This window comes from Hippocampus guttulatus, chromosome 1, assembly GCF_054856545.1.
Source record: "Hippocampus guttulatus isolate MCC_2025c chromosome 1, RoL_Hgut_1.0, whole genome shotgun sequence".
Lineage (NCBI taxonomy): Eukaryota > Metazoa > Chordata > Actinopteri > Syngnathiformes > Syngnathidae > Hippocampus > Hippocampus guttulatus.
Genome location: NC_141261.1, coordinates 22,491,690 through 22,518,276, shown reverse-complemented (window position 1 = coordinate 22,518,276; position 26,587 = coordinate 22,491,690). Strand labels below are relative to the sequence as shown.

The 26,587-nt window shown below is 42.8% G+C and overlaps 1 protein-coding gene across 2 annotated transcripts in view; it reads left to right on the top strand.

Annotated features, from left to right (window-relative positions):
• Positions 1-26,587, top strand: part of filip1l (filamin A interacting protein 1-like) — a 34,823-nt gene that overhangs the window by 5,936 nt on the left and 2,300 nt on the right. The window contains exons 2-6 of one of the 2 annotated variants that reach the window (XM_086119846.1): positions 5,755-5,830; positions 7,263-7,522; positions 7,599-7,772; positions 8,157-8,335; positions 22,026-24,765. In XM_086119846.1, the coding sequence (XP_085975972.1) occupies positions 7,271-7,522; positions 7,599-7,772; positions 8,157-8,335; positions 22,026-24,765 (3,345 nt within the window). In that variant the 5' untranslated portion in view covers positions 5,755-5,830; positions 7,263-7,270. The remainder of the gene's footprint in view (positions 1-5,754; positions 5,831-7,262; positions 7,523-7,598; positions 7,773-8,156; positions 8,336-22,025; positions 24,766-26,587) is intronic. The other variant, XM_086119836.1, reaches the window with a different exon arrangement.

Below are 26,587 nucleotides of genomic sequence, written 5' to 3'. Positions count from 1 at the left end.
ACACAGTACCTCAATGGACTGACGAATAAAACCTATTGATGCTTACGTTTGGGAATAGATCTTAGTAGTACCAGAGGCATCAACAGTTAAAGCAGTGTCGATCCCTCTGTACATTCGTAAAGATATTGTGAGTTTAGCACGACGCAGCAAAGTGATTATTACATGAAGCGAAGCAAAATTGCAATTCGGTCCTGCAAGCACGTCTGACAGCTCCTGGCGCTGCTTGAACACCTGCAATCTTTCAGCTCACTATTTTGCAACATTATTGATTAGCAGCATATTGTTTAGCAGCTAACAAGCCAGACAGCTCCCTCAGGAGTCATCTGATGCCGTGCCATGCCATTTTGTGCGTATTTACTTTCATCGATTAATTCTTGGAGAGCAGCCTTCGTCACACATTGTCTCTGAGCAACAGCGAAATACGTTCACTGGATGGGCCTTTCGACAGCATGGCAAGTGGCTCAAGGATGGCTGACCTCGTAATCCTCACGATGCCCACTATCATGTCACACGGAAGCAAACTCCGGCAGATGAGGTGACAGATTGCTGACTGTCCTATAAACCCATGCCTTGACTAATCTACTGTCAGCCCTCAATTGGGGGGGTTAAAGCCCCGAAAGGGGGATGTGTACATTTTAATCCCCACAATGAGTCCTTAAGGTCCCTCTGTCCCCTCAGGGTCTCCTGACTATTGGTAGTCGTGAGTCTTGGGAATTGGGTGGAGGTAACCGGTAACAAATTGTCATTGCTGCTGTTTCAGTGGGACTATTATGGTTGTTGATATGGCTGTTATTGAACGTCACATGACCAAACCCAGAAAACAAGTGATCCGTGACGGCCATTACCCGAGCCCTTTGCCACTGGGATGTCATTTTCAGTCAACAGCAAGTAGGCAGCCCTCTCACAGGGATCAAATAATAGGGATTTTTTTTTCTGATGAGTTCATATTCCACAAATGCAATCTTAATCAGAAGAGCATGTTTAGACTTGTGGTGGCGGATACAACTTATTATTGACAAGAAAAGTCTTTCAGAGATTTTGTAACCTCTGACAACAGGGTAAAAATACACCAAGCCACATACATCGAGAATTTACAGACTATACATCTAACACCATCGCGAGCAGCTGAGCAAACTTCACCTGTTACTGATGAGGAAAGAGATCAGCTAAGATCAAAAATAGGGCAACTTTTGTGGGTTGCAAGACAGAGCAGAACCGATGCCATGTTTGATGCCAGTAATCTGGCTGCAAATCTCAAATGTGCTACCTACAAACAATTCATGAAGCAAACAGAGTTGTGTCTAAGCTTAAGACCAAATCAGTTGAGTTGAGCTTTAGACACCTCGGTAAAGATGATAGCCTTAAATTGGTTGCATACACTGATGCATCTTTTGCAAATCTCTCTGATGGGGGCATCCAAGGTGGGCACTTTGTTGTTTTGATGGGCGAAAGCGGACGGTTTTCTCCCATCTCGTGGCAGTCAAAGAAAATTAAGAGAATTGTCAGGAGTACACTAGCAGGTGAGACATTGGCTATGGCTGAGGGAATTGACATTGCCATTTTTCTGTCAACAATATTCTCTGAGCTCTATGCTGGTAGTACTAACCAACCTGTGCCGATCATTTGTGTCACCGATAATTATTCGCTTATGGAGGCATTGAAATCCACCAAGGATGTTGCTGAAAAAAGGCTACGCTTGGAAATCAGTTCTATTAAAGAGCTGATCCAATCAAAAGGAGTCCAATGGGTGCTATGGTCATGGTTGAATTGAGCAGTACATATTTTTTTTTGTTAAAGAAGAGACTGAGATTGTTGTTTTATTTTCAGTAATAACCTTTACAATATTACAATGCTAGGGGGCAGTGTTGCCTAGAGGAAGGGGAAAGATAGCACGGGTTTTGGGGAGTGAGGAGGAATGATCCTTCTGTTGGTTAAGGTGAGCAGTCGCAAAATAAAGAGTTCTACGACCATCATACAAGTGGAGTTATTATTCAGATTAACATTGACTACCTTTAAATAGTCATGAGATCAGGGCCTGGACGCCTCAGGCTTAAATTTATAATATACTCCCCTCTGCTGGTTGGTTGGTTACATTACATGAGTTCATCTGTCCACGATGCCGTGATTACCTTCACCTCATCTCATCTGTGAGGTGCTGCTTTAAGAGTAGGAAAGGCTGCTTGTAAGGGAAATACTTTGGCACGTGATCAGGATCACCTGTATGGTAAAAAAGAAAATGTTGTTATGATGAGTTAACCCGCAAGGGTCAAACTCAAGGCTCGGAGGCCACTTTTGCCTGCCCACAACATTTTACGTGGCCCATAAAGCAAGCCATATGTGTCTACATAATTTTTCTGACTAAAAAATCCAAATTGGCATTTTTGTGGGTGAACAACTTCAAAACTAGTGAGCCATCAATTTGTTGTGCGTACATAATAATATGATGAGGCGATTGTACATTTACATGGCTCCACAGTAACGGTTCTCTGAGGGAAACCATAACTACACTATGTGGCCTGCAACAAAAAATTATTCGACACTTGCTCTAAATTATTGAGCTCAGTGAAAATCATCTTTACCTTCCTGTTTATGTAGAAAGCAAAGATCTGCAGCGTCACCGTCTGTCTAAACCCAATGACCCGTCACCGATATTACTACGACCCAACAGTACTTGTGGCTTCTCCTTCTCATAATCACCTGTTCCAAAACAGACCTGGTTACAGTGCAACTGTATGCAGCCTGTAGCTGGGGCCAAGAGAGGAAAACCAATATGGGATAATAAATACAATTGTGTGCCTGAACATGCGCTGAGGCCCAAATGGGATTCTCAGGTCTAAACATAGCATGTACAGTCCTACGGCGAAAGAAGGAGGTTCACTTCTTGTGCGTCATCTTCTGTTCATTGACGTTTGACTTCACGCAACATGACTGGCACCATGGAAAAAAAACAAAAAACAATCTGGTCTCAGTTGTGGAGGGTAAACTTCTGGGGCTTGTTTGCAACCTTGACACCAGAGAGGTTCAAACAGGCCAATGGTTAAAGATGTCGTATTTCATGCTGCTACATTCAATGTTTTGGAAGCAGCTGTAAAATCATTCGAAAGATGTTTAATCCTGAAATGCAAAATTACAAACAGGACTTGACGAGCCAGAAGAACATAACTCTCAATTTACTCAATGAGAGTCATGGCAAATCCTCTACTGCTTGCTTATCATGCTCAAACAGCTGATGTGACGCTGCTGTAAATGCAAATCAAAAGTCTGTCAGTCTGAAACTTACATCAAGTACTTCAAAAATACTGTTCTTGTTCAAGTAAACCGAGCCTTTTTGGACAAAATAAGAAATAGCAACTACACACAAATGTAGGGAAACAATTTACATTAAAAAAAAAGGATATTCAAGTCCAGATAATTGAAAAGTCTACTCAAATGAAAGCACATCAAGGTCGGAAAAACTTAGTTGGGATGGTAGATCAGAAGAATCAGAATGACTCGCTCACAGGTTTTTGGAAATCAACATCAGGGAAGCTTTACTTGGTTAAATAATATCAGACTTGGGGTGAGTGGCCAGGCACTCCAGAGACCCCGCCATTTGCATACAAGCAATTTAAAAGTCACTTTCCCATAACGTACCCATCTTAAACCTCTGTATCATCATCCATGACTCACCTCGAACAATACCTGATCATCTTCCCCCACACCCAGTGTTTTGGGAGTTTACCTGTGCTTGAGGCAACTTCATGAAATTGCCCATTTTTTTTATGTGCACGCTTTTGACGGCAGGAAGCATCTCAAAAGCTTTTATGACACCACCTGTTGTTATGACAACCATCCACCCTGTTTGCAAACACTGCACTCCTTTTTTTGGCTCCGTGATTAAAACCACGGAAGCGGGTGCTGTTATTACAGGGTTATTAGTTGGCCTTAAAAAAAAATACCGTTAAGTTCCTGTGTGTATTTTACAAGCACAAGCATTCTCTATGAAGTGAGATTATGAAAACACTGTGCTGTAATGCAAATAAAATTAGCTGAATAAGTAAATGGCCAACATAAGCAAAAAGAGGAGACTGTTGCTCCTGAATTGAGTGGTTGATATTGAGCCCACTTTGTGTCCAGAAGGCAGACAAGTAGTGATCTGCTCCTTCTTAGCAAAAGTCACTCACTCCATCTGCTCCTCCCCTCTCTCCCTGCTTGTGTTTGATCTTGATTCTCTGAGTGCCCTCAATCACGTCAGGGTGTGATGTAAGGCTGTAGGAATGTACTCAGTAATGCGTGTGTGTGTGTGTGTGTGTGTGTGTGTGTCCTCCATACATGGGGGTGAGGTTTATTTTCTTTGCGGCACACCTGCCTCCTCACCTTTCACCTTGGTGACTTTAACGGGCGAATGTTAAATTAAAGTCTTGAAATGTGAAGTGGTCACTACAAAGATGACTTTTAAGAGTCCAAAAGTCTGAAGACAGCATAGCCAAGGCTCTTGGGCTTGCCACATCGTACTTTTTGACCAGCGAGCCAACCACGGAAACTTAAGTGGTCATGGGAAAGAAAAGCGTCCAAACTGCCAGACGTTTCCAGCGACTTCTGGCCGCAGATACTGTTATGAGTGCCGAAAGAGTTTAAAAGCTACACTGTAAAAAATAAATAAATAAACATTGGGTGCAATCAAGATTTGACGGCAACAAACTTTTATGTTGGGCAATTCAATAAATACTTTCTGTTTTGCTGTGGTAAGAATTGGTTTTCTCGTGTTTCATAACAAAAAAGATGCATTTACAGAGCTATACTATCCCTTGTATTGGCTGCCTAAGTTAGGTCTCAGTAAAAACAACTCAGCACATTGTTTTGGCACAAACGACTTAATTGCTTTGCTGTGCTAGCTAACATTGTTGCAATAAATGTCAGGAATTTATATTTCAAAGTTGATGTAGCTTAAATTATGTTTTGTTTTGTTTTAAAGAGGGTTATCGGCTGGGTCTCTTGTCTACTTTTTCTTGCCTAGGGATTATTTCATAAAACAAATTATCACCAGCAATTAATGCATCCACCCATTATCTGAGCCGCTTATCCTCACAGGGGTCGCGGGCGTGCTGCAGCCTCACAACCATCTGCATTCACAATCACACCTGAGAAAAATTTCGAGTAATCAATCAGCCTTTAAAATGCGGGAGGAATCCGGAGTACCCGGAGAAAACCCACACAGGCAGGGGTAGAACATACAAACTCCATACAGGACGGCCGGAGCCCGGAATTGAGCACATGACCCCTCCACAGTGAGGCAGACACGCTAACCAGTCACCCACCTTGTCGCTATCAACAATTCCAAATTCACAACTATTGAAATGAATAATTATACTTCTTGACGTCAACACGCATACCTGATCAAACAATTCCTGTATATTTTTTCTCTTAACTCAAGTATGTGCTCTTGGACCTACTACTAATCCTTTTGTTAAATTCAACATGAATCTACTCCGGTGTCCCTGGTGTGACCCTTTTTACCTTTTGACGATGTGAAATATTTGTGATCCCTCTGACAGTTTTGGCAGATATGTGACACTTGCACATGCCGAGCTGCTGTACACGTCTGTGACCTTTGGATCTGTTGCACTAACCCGTTCTATCGGCAGCTCGGTGTTCTGCCTGGGTGCATGTGGAGTCTGCCCCTGACTAAGGGGGAATTACCTCAGCTCACAATCATGTGGCGTCTCACCTCCACTGTGTACAATGCAATCAACCAGCCTCTGCTCTCACTCACAGGCCATCAGAGGTTCTCACGCATCGGCCCAGTAACCAACAAAATGCCGCTCTACTTATCTGGCAAGTTCAACAAGTGGTGAGAGTCCATTCATCAGAAAATCTGTGTAGAATAAAATTACTTTCTGTGAAATATAGATCGAAATAAATCTCTTACTTGAGCAAATGGGATGATTCATTGCCTACTAATGGTTTTCTAAGCCCTCTGAGGCCGATGCAAATCTCTTCTTAAAACTGAACTCAGATAAAAGCCCCTAGAAAAGATGATGCAATGGTTCTGGCATTCCTTGAGATATGGTTGGTTTCTACTAAAAAATGTTATAAATTGTATGGTTACAGTTCATTAGCTTGTTCTATCCATTTATCATAGCTGGGTTCATCACAATCAGTGAGCGTCTGAGCATCCCGGTCACATAGGGGACATCAGCGCCAAGCAGATGATGATTCTTCTGATCCCAAAAAGTCTTGTTTCGCTGAAGTGGCTCTTTTCCCCAACCACAGGGGCCCAATCACATCAAACAAAAAAACAAAAACAAAAGGGAAAAGTTATTGGCTGTAAAGGGTGAACAGCAACTTTCAGGGAGGAGATCCAAGAAAGTTCTGGATGTAGTTCATAATGTGAAACATTTTTCCAATTTTGGATTAGTTGACGACCCCATTCTGCTGTGAGGCTAATAATATCTTGCAAGGCTATGACAGCAAGACAGAGAATGCACAAATACAAGGCCACATATACAAACTTCACACAGGTGATTTTGTTGCTTTAGCCCACTGTCTGAGGTCTTTAGAGAATTACACTTTGCTTTTTTTTTCCTCTTTTTTTTTGCGCAGAGTCTCGTCCTACCCCTTGTTCTCCAAAAATGACGAAAAATCATATTCTCATGCAAATACACCAATAGGCTATTCACAAATATGTATCAGGATATATTCCAAATAAGAACAAAAAAAACCAACGCTCCTTTTTACATATGTTCAAATGAACTGCACAGATGAGTGTGACGTGTAGATCCATTATTCAATGTAGTAGCAATAAATAGAAACAAAAATAAAGGAAGACACAAACGGACATGCCCCATTATAAATATCTATAGATAATCTAGACCCTGAAATGTCATCGAGGAGTGGTAGAGGATTCCAGTGGCGACCTGTACAACTCTGGTGAACTTTGTGCCCCAAAGGGTCAAGGCAGTGCTGGAAAAGAATGGTGGCCAAGCAATGTGTTGACATTTTAGGCAGAATTTCTGACATTTTCAATTAAGGGTGTACTCATTTTTGTTGCCAAGTTTCGACATGAATTGCTGTGGGATGAGTTATTTTGAGGGAATTGGGTAAATTGACACTGTCACACAAGTTGTATGATGATTATATTAGAGCAAAGTGTCATGTCCTCAGAAATGAGAGAATCAAAATATTTACAAAAAGGTGAAGGGTGTACTTACCTCTACGAGTTCCTGTACACGCGTGTGCACATCTAAGTGTACTTTGCAATAACCCAACGCTGTCCTTTCAAGGTAGCAACATGCGCTCCCGTAGCAGCAGCCTGGAGGACGTCACCAAGGTCAAGCTGGCCAAAGAAGAACCCTCTAGGCGGCCAGAGCGTCGCAGTCGCCACCGTGAGCCGCCAGATGACACTGGCACCATCCAGTGGAACCACCAGACCACCAAGAATGGCGGCAGTAGTGCTGCAAAGGGGCCCCATAAGGAGAAGGCGAGAGACCTTTCGCGTGATGACCTGGTCTTCCTGTTGAGCTTACTGGAGGGAGAACTGCAGGTCAGGGCACAAGTCCAGAAAGACAGTTTTTCTCAAAAACATCAACAAAAACCGGTGGACATTATTCACTCCGCAGGCCAGAGATGAGGTGATTACTGTGCTGAAGGCAGAAAAAATCGATTTGGCCCTTCTGGAAGCCAAATACGGCTTTGTCACGCCACCGAAAGTCCTGCAGGCTCTGCAGCGGGATGCCATCCAGGGCAAAGTTGACGGCCTACAGGAAGACATCTATGAACGGCCCATGGTGGAGGTACCAGCAGTCTTGTATAAATACTTTAGAGCAATACTGTAATCGAGTCAAAGTATCCACAAAGAAAATATCTTTCAAGTGGCGTAAAATACATTGTGTAGAATATTCCTTGAGCAGAAGTCTGAAAAGACCTGATATTTGTTTTACTGAAGTACCAACAATTATTTTCTAATATTAAAGTTTCTTCCATATGATATTTGTTTTACTGAAGTACCAACAATTATTTTCTAATATTAAAGTTTCTTCCATATTAGAAGTAAAGTATTTTTGAAAAATGATGAAGTAGGGAAGTATTCGTACTCATGTTACATGATACAGCTGGCTGTTGTTGATTTACTGTATTTGCAAAAATCCCGGTGCATGTGTCCTGCAACTGTCTTGCAGCTGGACAAGCTGGTGGAAAAGCAGAGGGAGACGTACCGCCGCATGCTGGAGCAGCTGCTGATGGTAGAGCAGGCCCACAAGCAGGCCCTGTACAAAATGGCGGATGAGAAGCGCAACCATGGCGACTTTGTGAAGAAAAGCGACGAGTTTACCAACCTCCTGGAACAGGAGCGTGAGAGGTCAGTGTGCAGGACCGCAACACCGACGCCATCACAGAGCTTACCCAACCTCCCTGGCTCTCTATTCCATGGGAAATATCACCCGTTTGAGTTTAGTGATAATTCATGGTCACAGTAAACACTCAATCGAAGTCATAACACCACATGAAAATCAAGGCATAGTTTTGGGACATATTGTATATGAGGTATGTCAGATAAATTCCACGACTGGTGTCACAAAACATATATTTCAAATCCAAACTACAAACAAATGAACTAAATAGTTTGACTATAATTTAGCATAATCCTAACTAGGACAACTAGATTTCATGCGAGCACAGCGGTACCTTCACAAGTGCAGTCACTTTTTTTGTGTTGCGAGCAAAGGTAGCAAATTCAAGTCCAGAAAGTGAAAACCCGGCCAAGTTTCCAGGGGAGCTCTTTTACCAGCCGCCTGAGTCAAAGCACCTGTGGCTAAAGCCAAACTGTGGAAGGGTTTTCACTTACTTTTGACTTCAGATTCAAACACTTAAGGGAAGTTAGCAAGAAAATTGAAGAATCAAGGCACTGTCAAGCAAATAATCCAAGTAATGCAAGTGGGTAGGGAAAATTATCCATTTTACATGGTTGTCATTTTATGACATGGTTGTCAATTTATGACATAAAATGTTTGTATTTATGTTTGAATAAGATACATTTCTATTAAATTACCCTCAACTGCTGTTAATTCCCATAATTCCCCTTGGAGAGTTTCAAATTGAGAGTATTCCCATAGCACCCAATATTAACCTCATGAAACTCCATGTCAAGGAAAAATTGTTGCAAGCATTTGCGGGCCACATTTAATAATAATAATAAAAACAAGAGAGAGGTTGCAACAGTGAAAGGAAGGAGACAGGGTGGAGTTGTCGAGAGTGAGATTAAAGTTGGAGGAGACTCTTTGGGTGAGGGAGTTTGGACCGATGATTAACAGGTGAGATTTTGTGCAGTTGAGTGTGAGAAAGTTTGTTTGTATCCAGGATTTAATATCAGAAAGACTGTTAGACATGGTGGAGTGAGTTGGATTTGGCGGAGATGTCCAGTTGAATATCATCAGTGTAACAGTGGAAGCAGAGACCATAATGACAAATGATTTGGCCAAAGGGGAGAAGGTAGAGGAGGAAGAGAAGAGGACCAAGCACAGAGCCTTGGGGGACACCTTGGGACAATGGGGCAGTGGAGGAGGGAGCAGTTGTTGATAAGGATGAATTGTTTCCTGTCTGTGAGATATGAGTGAAGCCAGGTGAGGACATTGACTGTGATGTTGAGGGATGGGAGGAGAGAGAGTAGGATGGTGTGGTTGATGGTGTCAAAGGCACCATCAACCACACCATCCTCCTTGACCTTACCACCGTAAGGTCAAGGAGGATGAGGATGGAGAGTAGGCCAGAGTTGGAGGAGAGAAGGAGGTCATTGGTGATTTTAAGGCAGACAGTTTCAGTGCTGTGATGTGTGCGGGAACCAGAATGAAATTGCTCAATTATTGTCAAGGTGGGCTTCGATTTGGGATGCGATGACATGTTCTATGATTTTGGACAGAAAGGGGAGGTTGGAAATGGGTCGGATGTTGCTCATGATGTCAGGGTTGAGTCCGGTTGTATGTAAGTATGATGGATTTGACGTCAAGGTGGGCCAGATCTGGCCCGCGGGTTTTGTGTTTGACACCTGCGTGATAGCGGATGTACGGGAATGTCAGCAAATACTTCACCTTGATTGATTGAGGGTCTGTTATTGAATGATGACCTCATCGCATGCCGACTGATGCAGGAGCAGCAGAGGTGTGGGAGCCAGAATGACAACGGCGTGCTAACCAGCAACAGATGTTTCTTAAAACATGATCTCAGCGCAGAGATGAACGGTACACAGATGGCGACTGGCCACCTTTGTTCCTCTGTGGGGAATTGAAAGCAGCGAGCCAATTTCACGGCTGTCTGCATCTTCTAGTTTTGTTGAGGAAAAAAACTGGCTTGAAGTTGAGTGTTGAATGTCGGGTGTGATTAAATAAGTGTACAGTATATGCCATCCCCATCCTTCTAAATGCCCATCATAAATAATGAAATCTAAAATCTATACAATTCAGTTCATCAGGAGAGATTTTATGGAAATTTCACTTTTCAGTTTTTGTATTCAAATTGGATTTTGTATGGAATTGGAATTTTGCCGATTGGGATGTCACAATTTGGCTCTTCAGAAGTGTCCAACCTATGACAAAAGTCACCAGATTTGTTGCTAGCAGCATTTTTGAAAAATAGTTCAGAGTAGAGTCGGAAAAGTTGCCAACTTCCTCGTTTTTGCCTTAACCCTGCCCCGGTCTTCATGGCAATGAAATAAAATAAACTTGGCCTGAGCATGAGACAGTCATGACCCTGCCAAAATCGAGTGATTATGACCAAGGTGTGATATCAGAGACCCTTTGTGAAGATACTGAGGAACTGTTCTAAAATGTGGACAAAATTGCACAATATGTCTCCTTTTAACGTGACGTTTAAAAGTAACAGGGAAACCATATTCAAAAACACTACCTGTCAACACATTGAAAGTCAAATACTTGTGTATTTGGCCTGCTCATTCCTTGTTATGGACAATATACATTTTGTGAATATGTAAGAGTAAACATGATTGACAACTACTATGAATAACAAACCAGACACCCTTAACCTTCATTCCTACTGTACTTGAAGCTCGATATTGAAGTAGGCTGAGGTCTGGCGTGATGTGCTAACATTGCACATGACACCACACACTGGGCAATTCCATTCATCCAATTTCGATACTGCTTATTAAGTTCACGGGTGAGCTGCAGCCTACCGAAGCCGGCATGTGGCTGCCAGTTTATTGAAGGCCACATATCATATCATCAACAATCATTCACAGTCGCATTTACACCGAGGCCAAATTTTGAGTGTTCGTTGAGCCTAACCTCATGTTTTTGGAATGTGGGAGGAAGCCAAAGTACTCTGAGAAAACCCACGCAAGCACAGGGAGAACATGCAAACTCGACACAAGAAGGCTGCATATGAAATTCACATCTAGAACATCATGACAGTGAGGCAGCAAATGCTGTCTACATCTATGCAACATTTCTACTCCCACTAGGCTTTTCGGTGTCCAATGCATTGATTGTGGTTGGTATCTGTGACGATGGACTGCTGAATTGTTCTTGTGCTTTATGTTGTGATGTTCAAAGTCAGTTGAAACAATCAAACTTTTAAAATAATGAAATTCTCTCTATTTCACAAGTCCCAATGCTTGACAAACATGTGCGGTATATTATACTTCTCATCCAAAATAAATCCGTGCATTATGGAAGTAAAATTGGGCAGCGATTGAAAGACATGGACAGTAGCCGCAAACATGACACAGCATGATTACCCTCTGCTTCTTTGTTTGCTACGCAGGGCTTGCCATTTATCTTTAAGCCATCTGGCTGGCTTAACTGTTGCGCTGGTGATGACATCAACAGGTTGAGAACATTCTTGGGCAATGTCCTCATCATCACTGACGTGCTTATTATCCAGATCTGCCCTCTCCTTTGAAACACAACGTTGCATTTTATGTTTACATTGTGGGATTTCTCGTTGAAAATGATCAGTGTTCCTGGACAATCGAGTTCGCCTCAGAGGAAAGTTGTGAACTCGTTAACCAAGTCACTTTGCAGGAACCCCCCCCCCCAATTATAATGCGGTTCATCTTTTCCACCCACGCTATGTTGCACAGAGGGGGCACATTGCCTGCGCCAACACTGATGCTAAGCAGTCCTGAGCTCTACTGGATGTAGATGAAGTGTAATGAAAAACAGTAGAAGAAGAAGCAGAGAAGGTCGCCTACTAAGCTGGAGAAATACCGTGTGTGGAAATGGGAAGTAGCGGTTTGAAGGTGTTGAATTACCGTAACATCTGTGCTAATATCCGTTAGCATCTCAGCGGCATGTTGCATTGTACGTTCGTATTCAGCAAGCATACTTGTTTTAGTGTATGATTTGGCTGGACATTTTAGTGTTAATAATGCCGTTTTGTGTCAGTTTTACAGTCAACTTCAACTGAGAGTGACAAACAGCTTATAGCAAGCATGCTTAACCCATTAGAACATCCTGTAAAAAAAATGCCATGGTTTCCCCATATCATGTCTTATTCCATCAATTGCGTATGGCTCGGTCGCGACTCTGCAGCACAATAAATAGGGGTGCACTCAGTTTGTTGTTGTGTCCAGATGACGGCATGTTTAAGAAAGTTATCGGGCATGCATGAGCACAACCTGTCAGCACCTATGGACCGTTAAGATGCCATCGGGCCATCAAAAAGTGTTAGCAATGTCTTTCCTGAAGAGATCTCCACCTGTATTTTCAGCCTGGCACACACTCACACATTCCTGCTCTGCACCAGCTTTCTGAAAGCTGACATGAGGAAATGAAGTTATTGGCAACTGGAGAGACTTTGTACCGAACATTTCCTTGTATGGGTGGAAAAAAAAGTGATTTCCTGAGCTGACCACGATGGTTTACTGGCAGTCGTATGCTTTAATGAGAACGCCCTCATATCAAAACCACGAATAGCATGCTTTCGACACGTTGACCCAACACACCAAACACGCACATTCGACCTCATCTCCAAATATGTCAGAGGGCCTCTGTAAAGCATACATCACTCTTGTGGGGAAAGAGTACTTGTTGAAAAGGATGGCAATTAGTAACGAAATAGGATGTGCAATGACGGCGTAATGAAAAAGAGTCAAACGATGGCAGATGTGAGTCATATCCTTTTACTGACCATGGGGCTACTTTCCTGATTTGCAATATGCCATTGTATTTTTTTTCAAGGTTCAATTAGGAAAAAGGAGTCCATTCATAAATAAAATCTAGTATTATTTCACTTGGTAAAGTGGGTGTGACTAAGGGAACGAGGCTACAAAATTCCGCCTTGCAAGCACTCACAATCACCAGAGGAACCTGTTCCCACGCCCACATGCTGATAAAATGCTCTTTAGTAACATTTTGCCAGAATTATCAGATTTGTGCTTAATATGGGTATGGTATGACATTCAAAGTAACTGAAAGTAGCCAACCAATAGGAGGTGATGAGATTACAGAGGCCTGGCGGCAAATTGCTTAAAGTTTACGGGCAGGGCGAGACAAGCTTGACAGACTTAATGTTGAGTCTCTCTGGTGGTCTAGTTTGAATGAAAGTGACACAACTTTAGCGATGACATCATGCTTGGAGATAGAAGCACTTTCAGGAAGGTTTTACAGATGTGTGACGGCATTTGCTTTCGTTATCCATCTGCTCGGTAGACAAGAAACGGTTCAAAGAGCTTGAGAAAGCTCAGCCAATTGTCTATTTATGACAAAAAATACACAACACGGACCGAGCATTTTCCAGTTCAAGATGCTGGAAGCTCTTGTGTTTCAGCTTGACTGTGCCCCGAGTACAAAGGATGGTCCGTAAATACATGCTTGGAAGTTTGGTGTGGAAGGACTTCACAGTGCTTGCTTTAACGCCATCAAACACGTTTGGGGTGAAGGAGAAAAAAAAGGTTGCGAGGCCAGCCGACTCTCAGCTGCAATATGAGTGACCTCGGATCTTGCAAACATTCCTTGACTGATTCCCATATCTTGGAGAACACTTGTCCGAAAGAGTAGAAGATCATAGAAATGTCATTTTTAAACATTTTTGACCAATTTAAAGAGTTGCTTGCTTTTGACGATGCAATGTTAATGGTTCAAAAGGCGTGACGGGGTTTTTTTTGGTTTCCTGAAAGTGACACTTTTGCAGATGTGTTGCCAGCAAGCTGCAAATGGTGTCAGGGGTGCAAATCCATTATTTATTTATCAATGAACAATGTGCAAAAATTCACCTCCTGTAGGTGGGAAAAAGGAGCAGCTTATGAGTTGTTGGCAAGATGCTTCGGCATTTTGTTGTTGACTTGTGTTGCAAATCACAACGTTCTAACACTTCCCGCCTCAGCTTTGCAAAATGTGAGGTTTTCTATTGTAGTGTGTAATGAATCAACAGTGTGATTGTCCTCACACAACCTCAACATTGCGAATGAAATAATGCGGCTCCCTGTCAATGCTAACTGGAATCCATGAATGTAGCAAACAGATGAGGTACAGCCCTCAAGTGTTGTTGACACGCAGAACAGATGAAGGCGCACTCTGGCATGTATGACCTCATCTCGTGTGATTCCATCAACAACGAGCAAGATGCTTCCACCCAATGTTGCTTTCCCATAGTTGGCTTCAGCAAAAAGGGAAAACTGGGTGGATTCACAAAGTGGCAAAAAACTTCATGAAGTTCAGATGAAAATTCTATCAAATGTGATTTTATATGAGAAACTTGGAGCGCACATTGCCTACTTGCAATCGCCACAATGGACAAATAAATCCATCCATCCATTTTCACAATGCTTATCTTGTTCTGGGTCACAAGATCATCTGACGACAGGGGACGAACGGACTGCACCCTGAACTGGTCACCAATCACTTGCAGGATACTTATAAAGACGGACAACCATTTGGACTAATTTTTCCTCCAGTTTCTGTCATGATTAAGCTTTTTTTTGTTTTCCAAGTGACATTCCAACCATTTGGTATGGACTCACGTTTTAAAAAATACTGATTTTTGTACCTGCCCAAAGCAACTATCTCCGGCTATTTGTTTATTCAAGGGTTACAGTCAATGGCTCTATTCTTAACCTCTGTTGAACCTGCTTTCAAGAGTAATTGTTGCAGTCAAATCAATTTGTTCTCAAGGAGCCTTTGACTTGCAGCAATGCAAAGGGACAAAGACTATTTGTTGCGTTTTGCTTCAAATAAGCAAACGCACAGTAGCTGGTTTCCGAGGCGTTGGGGGTCGGGGCATGGTCTGACTAAATAGGCTTCGGGGGCCAGATCTGATTTCAGGCGTCTGGGGAGGATCCGAGCAGTGTAAGGAAGAGGAAGTATCAATGTCAGCGTGCAGACAAGCCATGAGGCCCCTGCAAAGAAGCAAATGTACCATAACGTGTGTTTGGGTCACGGTGCACGATTTGGTGTTTGCAGGAAAACTCACACTCTTAGTGCCTTGGATACAACGCAGCAGAAATCTTGTGAAGTTTAATCAGGGGCACGGCCTGTGCGGTTTGGATTCAGAGTAAAGGCGAGAGGCTAAATGCCGCGACTCCATCTCGCTCTCTAATTTAATGTAAGTATAGCATGAGCTCATTCCAGAAGAGCACTCTTTTTCCAAACAAAATACGCATGAGCTCACGTTTGAAAAATCCACGCATGGCATCCGACCTAACGCTTAAGTCGTAGCGACCCATAATCTAATTTTACTACAATTCCTTTGCTAGCTGGGCCTCATTTTGAGCCTAGTTTAACCCAAATTCAGCTGCTATGCTGAAGCTAATTACTGTCATAAAATAAAAGGAAGACATTGTGAGCAAAGTGGAGAGAGAAAAGCACACAACTCCAAGGGCCTCTGTGGACTGGCTCCAGATGTGAGCCAACTGTTGTGCTCAGTCACTGAGGTGTGACCGGTCATGTCTATTCACTGTGACATCATCGGAATCCTGCATCCACTCCACTCATGTGGATAGAGAAGGTGCATTTGTCTCATAGCTTGAACATGTCACCCTTTTGTAGAGCGCAAGTCTAATCTGTTGACTTGGAGCAGCCATTCCCAAACAATGTGTGTTGTGACTGTGAGAGACTGTGTGCCTTGGGAAATTATTCAAGTTTACTGAATTGGTTTGAAAGTGATGCATTCACCACAAATAATGTATTCTTGTTTTTGTAGCGATGCAACATATTGTGACCGACAGAACAATGAAATGCTCTTCTACATTCTCTTTTCTACCTGTTGCCATTCATGCAACAGAATAATAGTGTTGTGCTCAACTAAACAGGCCCTGACTTTACACTGGGACAGTCCATTTGTGAGTTTATTGAGATGGGGTCGTCATAATTTCAGAATATACAACCCTATATTATAACAAATATTGTAATTTAGCGCATTAAATTGAAGAAAATTAAACAGAGTCAATGTGCCGAATAATGATCTTTTTTTTTCTGGTCTCTTCATTTTTTTTCCAGAGCTGTTTACATTTTGTGACATTTTTGTTTAGCGTTGTGCCGTGAGATTTTTACTGTGCAAAATATCTGCCTTGGCTCATTAGAGGTTGGGAAACACTGGCTGACAAGATTTGCCCGACTAAGGCTACCATGTTGCGTCTGACTCCTTTCACAGAAGACATCTTTGGATGCTGACATGATCATGATGATGTGGCCATGAATTGGCCTGAAAACAGCAGGCAACTTGCCTCATCTCTCTTTAAGTGCGCCGGGCAATGATGTCACCCTGACCGTACAACACACACTCATGGTTGTGTCGCGAGTCGTCTGTAAATTCCTGCGTCGCAAACTGCAGGACAGAATGCCTGTCATGACCATTCCTCATCAATATTTACGTGACAGGCAGAAGGATCGATAGCAGATGTTACCGACATGCTGCCTACGGGCACCAGGTCACCCCCACCCACAGGGATCACATGAGTTGCCCGCGGGCCTGTTCTAAAAAATGTCTCAGTCAGTGTAAGTGGCGAGTGAAAATGCGGACATAATGATTTCCAGAAAGTTTTTTTAAGCATTTGGAAAATGTAAACACTTGCAGAGATTTATAGGAATAAAGTGTTGCATATTGACGATCGTTGACATCATTTTTATGAAAGACATAATTTGAGCAAATCAGTTATTTCAGAAGTGTCAATCAAACTGTTTGGCCTTCATCGTAATCAGTACCCAAGAAGTTGCCCTCGGTGTCAAAAAGGTCGGTGTCCCCTGATCTAGAACATTATGGGCAGGATGGATTACATTTTGTCACACTTTATTTGATATATCAAACTGTTTATTTTTAATTCTTGCTAAAGAGAAAAGAATTATGATAGTTCATTAACTTCTGGTCCAGACTTGATCTGGCATCCCTCAATGATTGTTAATAATTATTTGAACAACTTTCAAGACTTTCAAACACTTCATCGCCAATAAAATGCAAGTCCTCAACCGATTACAAGAACCTGCCTCGAATGAAAATGTTCCTGGGCAGTACTGCCCCGCAACCAAAAAAAGAAAACAAGATCTAGGATTCAGAAGAATACCCTTGGCGTGAATGCATAAAGTTCCTCCAAAGGTTCCTGCAGTGAAAAGGGGCTTTCGGTGTGTAATTTACAGACTGTCTGCCTAGTTGCACCCTCTGAAGGTGCGAAATTGATTCCTGCCTCTTGAGCAGTCCTTGACAAGACTGCACACATCACTCATTCTACAGGTGCGTTGGGAACTACTTCTTCTTATCTCTGTAATGGCTTTGTTGGAAGAAGCATTTATCATTTCTAAGACGAGAGAAACATCAGTAGTGAAATCAAAAAAAGAGGAGGAGGAAGGGAATTAAAGAGCAAACGTGGAGACAGAAAGAGAAACATTTGGGTTTGATTACAGGAGGACGTCATGCACGTCAGATATTGTCCGTTTCATAATGTGCAACATGCATGAGCAGGCAGGTGAGGCGACACGACTACCAAGACTCCGCGTTGAGTTTTTTTTCTCTTGCTGTCGGATCTTACAGCTGTGGAGTGTTCACACAGTGAATGGAAACTCACGAAATCAAGGGCTTGTGGACATTATAACTAAAGATGGATACAACAGTCATTTCGGCAGCTCATTTAGACACCAACACACTGAAACAAAATATCCCAAAAAAAAAGAAAAGAAAAACGCTGGTCACTCAAGATAATGAGCCTGACAACGCTTCTCCCGTTAATATTTTGAATCATACATACATAAGGAGAGTGACATCTCTGTCAATTCCAGTCAGCGGTGACTTGAGAGGAAAAAAAGAGAAGTGAACCCATGACTGATGTGGGCCCTTGGAAAACAAAAACAAAACAAAACAAAAAAAAAAATGATTTTTTTTTCTTCTCCACGGGGCCCGCCAAATCCCTGGCGGCTCCCCTGACCGTCGTGACCACAGATTGAATACTGGACAGCAAGGACAGAAAGGCTATTTAGCTTTTCTTAAGAAAGCCTTTGTTTGAGAAAACATAATTTTTGTATTCTAATCTTGGAAAAATTTTAATGAGTGGAGATACACGACTTAGACAAAGCATTACGACACAGAGACATTATAGGGGTGTTCACACGGCAAGATTTGGTCCGGTGCTATGCCGGGGCTGCCCCAGTAGTGCGTTCACACGTGCAAATTAGCTCCGGCGTAGCCCTGGAAAACAGCTTACACCGGACCAAATTTGGTCCACCTCAGGGAGGTGGTTTAAAAATTTGCTCCGGAGCAAATGCTCGTTTGCGAAGCAGCACCGGTGTAAATTTGCACGTGTGAACGCAACTGGGTTAAATTTGCTCCAGAGCAAATGCTTGTGGAGAGTTTACGTAAGGCGAGAATGCGTTGCTTTCGTCCTCTGTCGGACTTCCGCCAAGTGTGTTTGTTTAATAACGACACAAGACTTGGCTGGTAACATCTTTCCTTTTGTAGAAGACTGGACTGTCTCGGAGTTGTTTGTGTAGTTTGTTCATTTGTTGTGTGTTCACAACCCCCCGCTCCCCATATAATTTATTTTGTGATTTCCTCTCTTGATTTTCTGTTTGGCGCATTACGTGTTTGCTTTTCTGAGTGTCATTGAAGTCATCGTTGATTTACGTTTTCGGGGGCGGTCACTCTCGAGCAGAAGGCACGGCGACCGAGAAGGAGAAGGACGTGCCTGTCCAGTAGTCGCTTGAGTTGTATATACAGTACGTTTTAAAAAGAACCAACACGACAGCTCATTTGTTTTCTGTCGTTTTGCTCCGCTGCAGAAACTGCCATGTGAACGCAAGTGGGGCTGCGCCGACGCTGTGCCGGTGGAGACACGCTCAGCGGCTTTGTACGTGTGAACGCTCCACACAATTTGCTGCGGTGCAAAATATATCGCAACAAAATACATCGGTGCAGCGCCGGAGCAAATGTGTGCCGTGTGAACACCCCTTATATCTACAGCTGGTTAAAATGCAGTGGTGGCAAAAGTATTCGTACTCAAGGAAAGGTGCAAATATTTGTGTAGGAAAATACTTCCAAGTACCAGTACAACTCTCTAACTGATGTAAAGTACAGATTCTGAAATGTGACAAAGTAAAAATGTTCTTTTTGACCATCAATTAGAATATCTGTTTTGATAACTGCACAACAAAACAAAACCCCCCAAAAAACTATCACAGTGCTCATCCTGAGTAGGGGGTTAAAAAACGATCGTGTGATGGCTGAAGTCACCACAAACAATAGTTGTGAACTGACTCACAATAAAAAATGCTAAAATAACAAATGACAGCAACTGCAAAAAACAACAACAAAACAGACTTTTCAGTTAAATACAGCCATTGGTGGGGAATATCTATCTTCTCCTAATCTGTTGCACCATTGTGGTCAATGCTCCCTGGTTCCGCCCCCAGAGGTATTTTCAAGTACTGGTAACTAAAGCAGATACAGTACCAAAGTATTTGTACTTTGGTACTTCCCACCACTGTTAAAGGCAAAAAAATGTGTCATAATGTACTTAACCCACTCTGTCTGGTGCGCACACGCACGCCAGCAAGCAAGAACACCCCCTTCTTGTGTGTGCGTGCAATGCAAAGCTCCATATAAGGCCATGTTGATGATGTCATAGTCCAAAGGCATAGGGAGCAAAGCACATCCTTTATTGTTTGGTCTGGCTGTAGGAATGCGATTTAGCGAGTGGGGCACACGATGTATGGCAAAATAACTCCTGGCAGTGACACCGGGAACGCTTTGCTGCAGGTAGGCTTGCTGAACTTAATCCAAACTCTCGAGACTTTGGCAGCTCTTGGCTGGCTTTGGGACAAACAGATCACACTTCAGGTCAAGATTAAAGTATTGGAGGGATTTTGTTGCTGGAGTGGCACCGGGATTTGGATGGCGACACTCATCTGGAGTTCAAATTACTTTCCTGCACTGTAAAACAATGTAGTTATAGATACTAGTACGTGATTGAGTATAATTATAACATGTAAAATCTGTTAGATTTATCCCACTGAATTGAGTAAATGTGTGAAAAACAATTACAAGTAGAAGTAAAATTCTACAACTGAATTCCTAAATAAATGCAACAGTCAGATACAAATGACAATGAAAGGAGTAAATATTTTTCCATTTACTTCACATATTAAGAGAACTCAGCGATTATGGATTATAACTCGAGGAGTTCGGCGTTTGACTCTCCATTGGAACATCTCAGAGTCGATTTTACATCTTCTCAGTTGCTTACATCCGCAAAACATGCATGCTTTCTTTTAAGACTAAATAGTCCATAGATGGTAAAGGGAATAATTATGTTCATGTGCCCTGCGACTTGTAAATGTGTGATTGATGTGTAATGATATATGAATATTATTGTCAATGAATTAACTTAGCTCTTTTAAACTGTCACTGAACCTACAACAGACTTGACTTATGTATTTCTAAAAGTGGCTTCTTTGCAAACCGCATGCAAAATACAGTACCATATAACAGGTTACAGTGGAGGGGAGAGAGAGAAAAAAATATATACTGTATATATATATATATATATATATATATATATATATATATATATATATATATATGTAATATATACAGTATACAGTATATATATATATATATATATATATATATACATTTCCTTCTACTCTTTCTCAATACAGCCATAGAGGTTCTCAATTTATAGGTACAGACAGTAAACAGGGTTAGGGTTTACTTTCTGTGTGTTCAGAAGACTATGCTGTCAAACTCCCCCAAAAATTCAACATGAAATTTTCAGGGGCCTTCTTATTGTCGTTTTTCATGACCTCTTGTTACTAGAAGAGTAACTGAAACAGTACCTGTGAAAGGTTTTGACTGCAGCTAGAGATGTGGCTTCACTTTGACTCGCAGAAATGGAAATAATGTCTTGTAGGACAGTGCATACCGTGGGAAGATAAGAGATCTTTGACTTTTCTTATTTCTGGTGTGAAAGGTAGTGCCTTTACAGTCCGAAGTAAATGGTGGGCCGCGAGACACACTTCTGTTGACTCTGTGACTACGAAGCATTGTGTTTGTGGAAAGTAGAAATAGAATGGGAGGAACACAAAACACCTCTTCTAAAACAAGCTCATTTTAATCTGGGTTGGCGTGTGCTGTACCTTGTTTTACCAGCAAACCTCAGCAAAACGGATTCCTCTATCTTTTAAAATGGAGACTCAAAACGTTATCCGTTCAAAATAGCTTACTCCATCTGCCAAGTAAAAGCAGCTGTTTATTGCAATGATAATCATGAACTTTATTAGGATATTTTTATTTTTTTGTTTTGCTGTTAGACAAATCACTGCCTGACTTGGCCACGATCAATGCACAATCTCACACTGTGATTCAGAAAGGATGTCTTTTGTTGAAATCGGGTTGGTGATGTCATAACGCTATATGTCAAATTATTTGTTTTACTGTTGCATATGGGCATACCGCCAAGACTTGCCGTAGTGGAAATGCAAAGCCACAACAAATTTTTCCAAAAACATACTGTGATGAGTGGAACTATACCACTTGGTTAAAATATGACTTTTAGGGAAAGCAGATACATTTTGTGAGTGCTTGAAGGTAAAACTTTCTGACTTCCTCTTTTTCAGACTGAAGCTGTTAATTGATCAGGAAAAGGCCTTTCAAGAACGAAAAGACCAAGAGAACAACAAAAAGGTCACAAGTCTGAAAGAGGAATTGAAAAGGGTCAAATCCTTTGCGTTGATGGTGGTAGATGAGCAGCAGCGTCTCAACGAGCAGCTGAATCAACAGACAGCCGAGGTCCAACAGCTGAGCACCACCACTACACAGGTTCGGGAGGAGCTGAGTTTAGCCAACAAGAACCTGCAGGAAGAGGAGCAGAAGGTGTGCCGCCTGGAAGCGGAGCTGCGTGACTGCATCAGTCGACACCATCAGGAGCAGGAAGCCACCATGGCTAAACTGACAAGTGAGGATGCACAGAATCGGCAGCTGCGTCAGAAGTTGTCCACTCTAAGCAGGCAGCTTGACGAGCTGCATGATACCAACAAGACGCTGCGCAGAGCCGAGGAGGAGCTGCAGGAGATGAGAGACAAAATCAGCCGAGGTGAATGTGGAAACTCCAGCTTTATGTCCGAGCTGGAAGAGCTACGGAAAAGAGTGCTTGAAATGGAGGGAAAGGATGAAGAACTGATTCGAATGGAGGACCACTGCAGAGAGCTTAACAGGAAACTGGAAAAAGAAGCCAGTCAAAGTTACGGTTTGAAGGCCGAAGTTGATAAACTGAATCACAGAATTATGGACTTGGAAAGATTAGAGGATGCATTTAGCGAGAGTAAACAGGAATGCGCCTCACTAAAAAGTAACCTCGAGAGGGAAACGACGGTGTCAAAGGCTCTCTCTGGGCAACTGGAAGCTTTGAAAGCTCAAGTTAAAGAGCTGGAGCGTGCTGAGGGTCTGCTTGAAAAGACAGAGTTGACATTGAAAGAGGACCTCACCAAGTTAAAGACATTGACAGTCATGTTGGTCGATGAGAGGAAGGCCATGGCAGAGAAGCTGAAGCAGATGGAAAACAAGGTCGAAAACAGCACTGGCAAACTTCAGGTCGAACAGGAGAAGGTCACGTCAGTCACAGAAAAGCTCATTGAGGAGAGCAAGAAAGCTTTGAATTCAAAGGCTGAGCTGGAGCAGAAGATGTGCGAGGCCAAGAGGGAATGGGATGACCTCAAGTGCAAACTAAGGGCAGAGGAGGAGAAGAATGTTGATTTGGAGTCCAAAATCAATCTGATGAAAAAAAGGTTGCAATCACTCGAGACTATCGAAAGGGACTACCTAAGGAGCAAAGTTAAAGAGGAGCATGTGAAAACACCCATCGCCTACCGCTTCCAACAAGAGGACAACAAAGTAAAAGACTTGACCCAGGAAGTCGAGCGACTCCGACGCAAACTCAAAGACATCAGGGTTGTCGACGGTGACCTGTTAAAAACAGAGGAGCTGGAATCCTTGGAGACGAGATTCATAAACGAGCAGGAAAAAGCCAAGGCTTTGATGAAGGAGCTGGAAATGTCCAGAAAAGAACTTTCCGCATACCAGCTGGCTGAGAAGAACGAGTCCAACCAAGAGCATGTTTTGTTCAAACGTCTGAAGGACGAGGAGGCGAAGTCAAGTCATTTGGCAGAGGAGGTTGTGGCTCTTAAGGAGAAGATCCATGAATACATGGGACAAGAGGAGTCCATATGCCGCATGCAGACCGACCACACCTCTCTGCGAAGGAAGCTCACCCAACAGGAAGTCAGAAACAAGGAACTGGCCAGGGAGATGGAGACGCTCACGCGGGAGCTTGAACGATATCGAAGATTTAGCAAAAGTTTGCGCCCTGGCATGAATGGAAGGCGCTTTTCGGATTTGCACCTTGCCACCAAAGAGGTCCAGACCGAGCCTCATGACCTCTTGACGGCGGTTCCATTAGAGCACGCCATGTTTAATGGGAATCTGTGTGATGAGAGCAAACCTGGGGACAATGAGATTTACAACAAATGTGGCCCCTCCCTCGCAAATAACATCAATAACCTCAATAACAACAACCTGAGAAGAGTCCCCGGTGCTAAATCTAACGAGGGTCCTAACCAGCTGAATGGCAAACTGCAACTACGGCCGAATAGTAACCATGTACAGGCTGGAGACGTGGTATTGACCCACAATCCTGGCCTGCCGCTTCAGATTAAAGTGACCCCTGAGCACAGACACAACTTGGCGACACTTGAGATCACCAGCCCCACCGCAGAGAACACGCCGTCCTTCACCAGCACTGCCATCATACCCACAAGCGGAGGCCCGCCCAAACAGAGAATCACCATCATCCAGAACACTGCCATTTCCCCACCTGCGAAATGCGGACGTTCTCCAATTTCAGACAAGCCTTGCTCACCAGATAGGGTGCTCTCTCCTCTCACTATGTCGCCATATTCGAGAGCTCTGACCCCTGACTCTTGCAACTCACTGACCCCTGACAGAGCCATGTCCCCGATCCAAATTGTTTCCGTCACAACGGGCACCCCTGACCGTGATGTCTCAGCTGAGCCGGTGGAGATTGCCGGAGGGCACGCCGTCTTCCGCGTGAGTCCAGAGCGCCAGAATGGCTGGCAGGTGCAGCGGTCCAACAGCTCTGGGCCAAGCATCATCACCACAGAGGACAACAAAATCCACATTCACTTAGGAGGTCCCTTCATTCAGAGTGTCAGCTCACCAGCTCTGCAGGAGCAGAGAATCCCTAACGGCAGCATTGCAACACCCAAAAGCAAGAGCAAAGTCACTAGTAGCATCATGATTAAGCCTGCCGCCACACAAACCCAACAACCATCACAGATTACAGTAAGTAATGTTTACGACTGACCCTTACGCCCCCCATCCCCACCCCTTTTACCACCCTCAACCTCCAACCCTTCACCCAAGACATTCGATACAAACCCTGACCCTGAACCATTTACATGTGTCTTCCCTGACTCAGAGGTAGTTAGCTCAGAACTGGAGCTTTGATTGTGGTTGCTTTGCTGTGCTCGGTCCCGTTTGTGTTGCCTCGGTTGGACTAATCGGAGTGCACGTACTGTGTTGTAATTCACACCGATGTACACTATGTGTCCTTTCATACGTCTAAGTTTGTTCCTGAGAATTAAAGTTATTGTAGTTTGTCATCCATGCTCACCCGCCTCATTTATTCATTGTATGCAGCATGTTTCGGTTGTGTGTAATTAAAAAACAAAACAAAACAAGTTGTTCTTTAAGTTGATTTCTGCAGCATGTGCAGTTAAGTTCTTCCCCCCATAGTTGGGATATGCAAAGACACTCACATTTTCATCAATACCTAATTAAATTCATGATTATAACTTTTGTACTCACATGTTTAAGGTCACGGAACATTCAAACTCATAAAACTGGACTATCAAAGCCAATTCAAGCTTTTTGGACACCACCACCATGGATTTGAAATCAAACAAACTATTTTTTAGTGAAGTGTAGACGTTAATTTGAGATGTTTCTCAAAGTGCTGAATTTTCAATCATTTTACTCAGCCACTTTCCATTAGGCATCTCACAACTGCCTTGACATTTGATACAGTTGTCAGTCAAATTAATTTGTAAGTCGTTTAAGAATGTTTTGCAGTCGACAAGTGCTTGACATTTCGAGCCCATAGGTATCACCAACTTCTGAGTTTCCTCCTTGGAGCTCTTTCGACAGGACTTTACTGCCGTGACCTTCAGTTGTTGCCAGTTTGTAAGTCTGACCGCTTCTGATTTTCAGTATAAAACATTGGCTTGAGAGCAGACTGCTGGGTTGGTGGCCATTGAAGGATCGTCAAATGATTAGCCTTTAAAAGTCCCAAGTTCATTTGTCCATGTCTGCTTCCAGAAGACTGGCATTGGAGTTCAAATTCAAATTGGAATTCAAATCTGGCTTTCCTGTTCGTGAATGTTATCAGTGGCATGTACCTTCGTGATTTACTGTGCTAAGGAAAGCATCCTCAGATCATCTGCTTTAGTTGTTTTGTTAGTACCTGCAAGAAGGAACTCAAGACAAATAAATGGAATATTCTTCAATGGCCACCCTGACCTGATCTCAACCCAATAGCACAGCATCTCCAGGGAGGAGCCTTAGAATTTTGTGAAGTTCATGCGCTCCATACCCTAGGCAGACATTAACTGCAAATTATTTTCATCAAAGTATGAGAAATTAGAATCATATTAACATTGATTTCATTTGTCCAATGTCTTAACACACATGAATCCAATCCATTGTGGTGGTATATGGATTCTGTTCCTAACTGTATGCTCACTTTGGAAAATTGTTGCTCCATCTTTTGTACAGGACGCACATCGACAAAGATGAGTAATGGGTCATGGGTTGTGCTTGAATCCAAACTATACTGAATGCCAGATAAAGGATGGATTTTGGAAGATTCATTCATTTACATGATATTAGTGCATTAATGTAGCAATTGGTAGGGTGAATACTGAAGTAAAAACAACGTCCTTAGCAGAGGAATGATGACAATTTTCCCATGTTATGTGAAATTGACATCAAGTGTTTGGCATAACAGTTTTGAAGTGTTGCTCATCAACCCAGACCCGTGCGACAGTAAGGCCATGATTAAATTAGCCATTAAATTGAACAAATGCAACAGTAAGCCTCACAGCTG